This window comes from Brassica oleracea, chromosome C1 (assembly GCF_000695525.1).
Source record: "Brassica oleracea var. oleracea cultivar TO1000 chromosome C1, BOL, whole genome shotgun sequence".
Lineage (NCBI taxonomy): Eukaryota > Viridiplantae > Streptophyta > Magnoliopsida > Brassicales > Brassicaceae > Brassica > Brassica oleracea.
This window is the reverse complement of record NC_027748.1, coordinates 21,707,823-21,715,192: the sequence shown is the minus strand read 5'-3', so window position 1 is coordinate 21,715,192 and position 7,370 is coordinate 21,707,823. Positions and strand designations below refer to the sequence as shown.

General features: G+C 46.8%; 1 protein-coding gene across 1 annotated transcript; it reads right to left on the bottom strand.

The window, feature by feature from the left end:
- Positions 1–2,610: 2,610 nt before the first annotated feature.
- On the bottom strand, positions 2,611–3,726 carry LOC106334946. Its single transcript, XM_013773345.1, has 2 exons — positions 2,953–3,726; positions 2,611–2,910 (listed from the first exon to the last, which is right to left on the bottom strand). The coding sequence occupies exons 1-2, from the start codon at positions 3,724–3,726 to the stop codon at positions 2,611–2,613; spliced, it is 1,074 nt and encodes a 357-aa protein (XP_013628799.1).
- Between the last annotated feature and the right edge of the window lie 3,644 nt (positions 3,727–7,370).

Below are 7,370 nucleotides of genomic sequence, written 5' to 3'. Positions count from 1 at the left end.
ATCAAGTTTAATGTTGAATCCAATGCTCCCCGACAACTGTTTGATCGGGAAACGGTACTGAACGAGGGAATGTTCGGTTTTAGATGTGGGTTAAGTAAAGACGTCTTATTGATGGTCGGAAAACCGTTGCGTCTGTTACAAGGAAAGGAAATGCGTAAAGGAAAGGGTGCCGGAGCTCGAAGAGCTTTACCGAAAAGATACAACACGGCGAGATAATAAAGGTAAAACCCTAATCTAGCCGTCCAGTATGTGTGAGTGATTTCGGATCCTCTTTACATTGCACCCCTCCTCTCTTTTATAGTCGACTTGGTGCTCTTCTGTGACCTAGCTTGCGTCGCCTTCGTGAGCTTTTAACTCGCTGGGCCGAGAAGCCCACGTTGCTTTGAGGAGCCGTTTAGCCGGATGCGTCTAGTCGATGTGCGACCGACTAAAAGTACTCTCGTGTCGCGCCGAGAGATCGGCGCTACGAGCCGCCACGCGGAGCTGTTGCTATGCTTTGTATGGGCCGGGCCGGGCCGTCTGTTTTTCGGGCCTTGAGGGATGGTCGAATCCATCGTCTACAACAACATAGCCAAATTTGATATCATTCAAATTACCCTAGAACAATATTCTCTCTCAAATAAGAGATCGGATTGTAGTACTTAGGGATCTAACCCACAAAGGGAGTTTGGAGACACAATAAACTATAAAAATCAAGATTAAGCTAGACAAATAATTATAAAAGCAATAAAAAGTAGAAAACAAATAAAAACTCGGTTGTAAGATATGGAATGAAAGCTAAACTTAGGGTTTCAGACAATCAAATTATCAGTTATAGATGATAAGGGTGTGTGATGAACCGTCCTAGAACTCGAATTTAATAGTAAGATATCCAACTTTCATTGCGAGTCTAATCAGATGACTAAGTTCTATGTTCCAGCTCTCGCTTGAGAACAAGGATGAGTGTCGATCGATACTATTGACTGTTGATCAATACTTTCTTAGGCATGCTTTAACGCCCTAATCGATATGTTCAATAGATGTTCAGACCAGCTCTCACATGCGCCTAGCAACCTAACTCAGCAAAATTATTATCAGGTAAAGAACACACTTTGGTGGTTGTATATAATCCTAAGTTCATTGTTCTAGTCAGCTACTTTAGAACACAAGCAGTTAGATCAATTATGTGAAGGATCCTAATTAAATCACCCTAGCAATTCTATGTCATCAATAATACATCAAAACTCGAATAAACCCTAAATATAACAGGATGAGTACGCATACATAATTGCGAGAGCCCGCCCCCCTGAGTGATTGCCTGCTGCTCCTTCATGCGTTTCGGCCATGACGAGTCTTGTTTCATTGCCGGAAATGCATATAAGGAGTACCTTTGTTGCGATCCATCGATGGAGTCTCCGTCCATGATGACGTAATGCACGCTGCGTCGCTTGAGTCGTCTTGCCTCCCACTTCTCGGTAGGCGATTTTCCATCAGCTAAGTAAGCAATGAACTCTCGTCGCTAATCATTGAGCTGACTTTTTGTTGCGCGAGGTTCTGCTTCATTGATATGCATTGCGTCAGTGATGGATATTGTGACGGCTAGCTGCTCAGTTGTTGGGCCGATGCTTTGTTTCTCTATCTTGTGTATTGGGATCATTCTCTTCACTTGGTCATGCAGCTTGCTTCCGAGGGCTGCGAGGGCGTCTTTGCATATGTTCTCTCCGCGGGGAACCTTCGTGAGTTCAAAGAACTCGAAATCTAGTGTGAGGTCCTTGACGAGCTTTAGATAAGCGTCCACCCTATCATTCCTGACGTCGTAATCGCCGAGATATTGGCTTACCACGAGTTGGGAATCACAATACGCGTTGACTCGTATCGCGTTTCCGGTTCGGTCATTCGCTTGCTGATGTAGAAAATGGGCTTCTGTTCGCCTCGGTCTTCTCGTATGAGAACGCTACTGACTGCTGAGGAAGTGACGGCGATATATAGGGACAGGGTGTCGCCAGCTTCGGGCTTCGACAGAACCGGAGGCGTTGTGAGATAATGCTTGACCTGATTGAACGCTTCTTCGCACTTTTCGTTCCAGACGAACCTTTTATTACCTCACAAGAATTCATAGAAAGGGAGGCATTTATTTGTAGATCTTGAGATGATCCTGTTGAGAGCTGCAATTCTTCCTGTTAGACGCTGGACTTCTCGGCTGTTCTTTGGGCTCGGAAGGTCAAGGATCGCCGTTATTTGCTTTGGGTTCGCTTCGATGCCTCGCTGGGTGGCAATGTAACCCAGGAATTCCCCCAAGTGACGCCGAAGGTGCATTTCGCTGGGTTGAGCTTGATTCCGTATTCGTTCAGCGTCTTGAAGCACTCTCGCAAGTGATCGAGGTGGTCTTTAGCGCGAAGTGATTTGACCAGCATGTCGTCGATGTAAACTTCCATAGTGTTGCAAAGTTTATCAGCGAACATTCGATTGACCAGACGCTGGTAGGTCGCTCATGCGTTCTTTAGGCCGAAAGGCATGACTTTGTAGCAATACGTCCCCCTATCCGTTATGAAGGCCGTCTTCTCGCGGTCATCCGTGTGCATCAGAATTCGATTATATCCCGAGAAGGCGTCCATAAAGGTTAACAGTTCATTACCGGCTGTTGATTCTACCGATGTGAGGGAGAGGGTAGCTGTCTTTTGGACATGCTTTGTTTAGATCGGTGAAGTCGACACCGATGCGCCACTTTCCATTCTTCTTCTTTACTACCACATGGTTTGCCAGCCACTCTGGGTACCGAACCTCGGCAATGAAACCTGCGTCGAGCAGCCTGTCGACCTCCTCATTCACGGCTTTAGACCGTTCGGGCCCGAGCTTCCGTCTTTTCTGTCGGATGGGTTTGAACGTCGGATCAACGTTCAACTCGTTGGATGTTACTGCGGGGTCTATTCCCTTCATATCAGAAGTTGTTCATGCGAAATTCAAAGCGTTCACTTTGAGGAAGGAGATGATCTGAAATTGCATCTCGTTGGAGATGATCTGAAATTGCATCTCGTCGGAGAGAAATGCTCCGACACGCACGGCTTTTGACGGGTCGGCTTCATCAATGGGGACTTCACAGATTTCCTCCTTTTGAGGATTGATCTTATGGATGGGTTTGGTAACTGAGTTGACGAGAGAAACTGACTGTTGTAGCTTGACTGCGGCGATAGGCAGCTCTCTCGCGGCTCGTTTGTCTCCACGGATCGTCTGTGTTGTTTCATCCTTCCCAGGGAACTTAACACACTGGTGATAGGTAGAGGGAATGGCCTTCATGGAGTGCAACCAAGGGGTGCTGAGGATAGCGTTGTGAGGCACTTTAGCCCAAATGACGGAGAACTTTACGGTTCGGGTTACGTCCCCTGCGTCAACTGGAAGACGTATTGTCCCAATCATTTTTTCTGAGGAACCGTTGAACCCGGTAAGAGTGCGTGAAGAGGGCTTCATGTTGCGTAAGTCGATTTCCATCTTGTCGAGAGTATCCCTAAAGATAAGGTCGATCGAGCTGCCAGTTTCAACGAGGACCTTTGTGACCTGGCACTCACCAATCCCAATATCAACGAGGAGTGGATCATTATGCGGCATGCTGATGCCGCGAGTGTCAGCCGCTGAAAAAGAGATCTGATGGTCAGCCTCGACTTGTGAAGGCCATTTTTGTGCGGTGACGGCTTGTCGTCGGTAATCCTTTACGGCTCGTACCGAGTCACCGCAGGGAGGTGAGCCGCCCATTATCACGTTGATATGGGGGGTATGCATAGTCTTCATCAACTCCAGTTGTGCCCGTAGGTCACTGGTAGTGTTTTCTGCTTGAGGAACCGTTTTGGGACATCAATTTGACTTCTCGAGGCAGCGTCGTAAGTCATGTCTTTTGGAATGACTGAGCTTGACTCATAGGTTCTCGGCTCTAGAATTGATCTACTCACGTAAATCTGTGATTTGAGGTTCGGGGCTCGGAGCAACTATGGTGTGGGCAACCTTTCTCGCTTTGGATTCATTGAGGGTCTCCCTGAGATCCGTCTTGCTTACTGATACCATTGCGGCCTTTCGCTTTAGCAAGACGCGTAGAACCTCAGAGTCCGTTTTTCTTCCCAATTTATCGCGCAAATCGGGTGCTATCGGCGGGATTTCGTCATCCGATGAATCGTCAGGTCGAGAGAGAACTACTTCCACTCGTCGTCGGTTCTTCAGTCGTTCCTCATCGGTTGACTCATCCTCGAGATTGACGTTGTTCACTGGGGCTCTTTCGGGGCTAGCTCGTTCTTCGTTTTGAGGAGCCCTAGCTTGAGACTTCTGAGTTTTCTTTTCTTTGTTTTTGCTCCAGCTTTTATTGTCTTTCGGCTTCTGCGGGGGAGATTCTATCTTGATTTTGCCACTGTCTATCGACTCGAGGAAATGTCCATAAAGAACCTTGCAATCCTTCGTGTCGTGGGACTTGACCTTGTGATACGAGCACCACTTGTCAGGCTCGACGGCATTTGAGCTCATTGGTTCGGAGGAACTGGATGTCTTCTGCGCGGTGTCTCGATCCCAATGATTCCATCCCTTCTCTCGCACGACAACTGCGGAGCCTAAGGGCTCTTCTTTGTCCACTACGTTCATGTAACCCCTCTTTTGGTTGGGTTTCCCGCCTGCGGAATGCTGGCGAGGCTCCTAACGAGTGTCGTTTGTTTTTCCGATGCTTCTTTCGCCGCCTTCGCTCGGGTGTCTTCTTCCATACGGATGAAGATGTTGGATCGGGCGATAGCATCTGTTACGGATCTCGTCGGATGCCGGTAGAGATCAGCTCGGAATGGTGATTTAATATGGAGGGTGTTCATCAACGATTCTACAGCTATGTGGTTTGGTACGTTGACCTTCGAGACGAAAGATTTAAACTTCTCCATGAAATCCCTCGGGCTTTGCCCATTAGCGTGGTTGAGATTCCAGAGATCCGTGGCGGTGGCTTCCTGACGAGTAAACATGATATAGTTCTTGAGGAAAGCCGTCGAGAGGTCGTGAAAGTTGCTGACAGAGTTCTCTTGGAGGCCGGTGAACCAGTTGAGAGCAACTCCTTCTAGGATTTCGACGAAAAGTTGACAAAAGCCGGTGTCTTTTTCTTCGTCAAAGAGGTTTGCGCCTCGCATCACAATGTTGAAGGACGTGAGGTGGGCAGAAGGGTCGGAAACACCATCGAAGGTCGGAAGACGGAGCTTTTCCATCTTTTGGAGTCGAACCTTCATTATTTTTTCTGTGAACGGCGTCCGGAGAGATTCTGCAAGGACACTCTCGATTTGAGGAGTGGACGTCGTTACGTTGTGAATCTTGGAGTTTATATCGAGTACTGATTGCTTTAACGCAGCGAGTTCGTTTATCGTCTGTGCGTCAAGACCTCCAGGGGTTTGAGCCGTATCGCCGTCGTTGACATCTTAATCTTCAGCGTGCGCCGGTGTCGCGCCGGTCGCTCTATCTGTATTAAACATATGTCTTCGGTACTGCACCGTCGAAGCTTCCACGTTCGCGGCAAGAGGGGCTAAAATTTTTGCGAGCGCCGCGATTTGGTCGGTCGCCGCCTTCTGGGCAGCGTCCTGCTGTGCAAGGTGCGCCATGATAGTTTCTATTGAGGCGGGTGGTAGCGGTGCCGGAGTCGCATAAAAGGACACAGGCGTAGTTTCGGGAGCTTCACGATCTTCTTCGGAGGAAGAGCCGTCGTTGCTCGTTGCCATCTTGTTGACGTTACTTTGCTAGAGGCCCCACGGTGGGCGCCAACAGTTTGATCGGGAAACAGTACTGAACGTGGGAACATTCGGTTTTAGATGTGGGTTAAGCAAAGACGTCTTATTGATGGTCGGAAAAGCGTTTTGTCGGTTACAAGGAAAGGAAATGCGTAAAGGAAAGGGTGCCGGAGCTCTAAGAGCTTTACCGGAAAGATACAACCCTAATCCAGCCGTCCAGTATGTGTGAGTGATTTCTGATCCTCTTTACGTTGCACCCCTCCTCTCTTTTATAGCCGACTTGGTGCTCATCCGTGACCTAGCTTGCTTCGCCTTCGTGAGCTTTTAACTCGCTGGGCTGAGAAGCCCACGTTGCTTCGAGGAGCAGTTGAGCCGGATGCGTCTAGTCGATGTGCGACCGACTAAAAGTACTCTCGTGTCGCACCGAGAGATCGGCGCTCCGAGCCGCCACGCGGAGCTGTTGCTATGCTTCGTATGGGCCGGGCCGTCTGTTCTTCGGACCTTGAGGGATGGTCGAATCCATCGTCTACAACAACATAGCCAAATTTGATATCATTCAAATTACCCTAGAACAATATTCTCTCTCAAATAAGAGATCGGATTGTAGTAGTTAGGGATCTAACCCACAGAGGGATTTTGGACACACAATAAACTATAAAAATCAAGATTAAGCTAGACAAATAATTATAAAAGCAATAAAAAGCAGAAAACAAATAAAAACTCGGTTGTAAGATATATGGAATGAAAGCTAAACTTAGGGTTTCAGACAATCAAGTTATCAGTTATAGATGATAAGGGTGTGTGATGAACCGTCCTAGAACTCGAATTGAATAGTAAGATATCCAGCTTTCATTGCGAGTCTAATTAGATGACTAAGTTCTATGTTCCAGCTCTCGCTTGAGAACAAGGATGAGTGTCGATCGATACTATTGACTGTTGATCAATACTTTCTTAGGCATGCTTTAACGCCCTAATCGATATGTTCAATAGATGTTCAGACCAGCTCTCACATGCGCCTAACAACCTAGCTCAGCAAAATTATTATCAGGTAAAGAACACACTTTCGTGGTTGTATATAATCCTAAGTTCATTGTTCTAGTCAGCTACTTTAGAACACAAGCAGTTAGATCAATTATGTGAAGGATCCTATCTAAATCACCCTAGCAATTCTATGTCATCAATAATACATCAAAACTCGAATAAACCTTAAATATAACAGGAAGAGTACGCATACATAATTAAACAAGACATAAAAATGAGCTGAATGGATCGCATAAATATATAGAGTAAGAAACACTCGAGTTCCAATACAAAATCTCTCCAGGAGGCTTTGATTTTCTCTCCAAAAGCTACTAAATAAAAGCCCAAATAATATGGTGTGGTAAAGATGTGTAAGGTGGTACTTTGCCTAAACAATGACAACAGCTATAAATACTTGATATAAAGTCGGTCAAGGGCATTATGGTAATATGTGGAACTTCTAGGCTTGAGTCGGCTTAAAGCAAGTCAGGCCCGTCTAACAGAGCGGGTGTCAAGAGACACCAAGGAAGAGGTTTCGATTAACCCTTTTTCTGAATCTGGGCTCTGACTTCTAGCAGCTATGACTTTCCTCATCCATACACTACAAGAAAACATCAAGGATTCTGAGGGAAAAAATCGTCG

Coding starts and splice junctions, on each gene's coding strand:
- LOC106334946 (XM_013773345.1), bottom strand. CDS start 3,726: ATGGGCGGCTCACCTCCCTGCGGTGACTCGGTACGAGCCGTAAAGGAT. Junction 2,911..2,952: donor AGATCATCTCCTTCCTCAAA/GTGAACGCTTTG, acceptor TCTGATATGAAG/GGAATAGACCCCGCAGTAAC.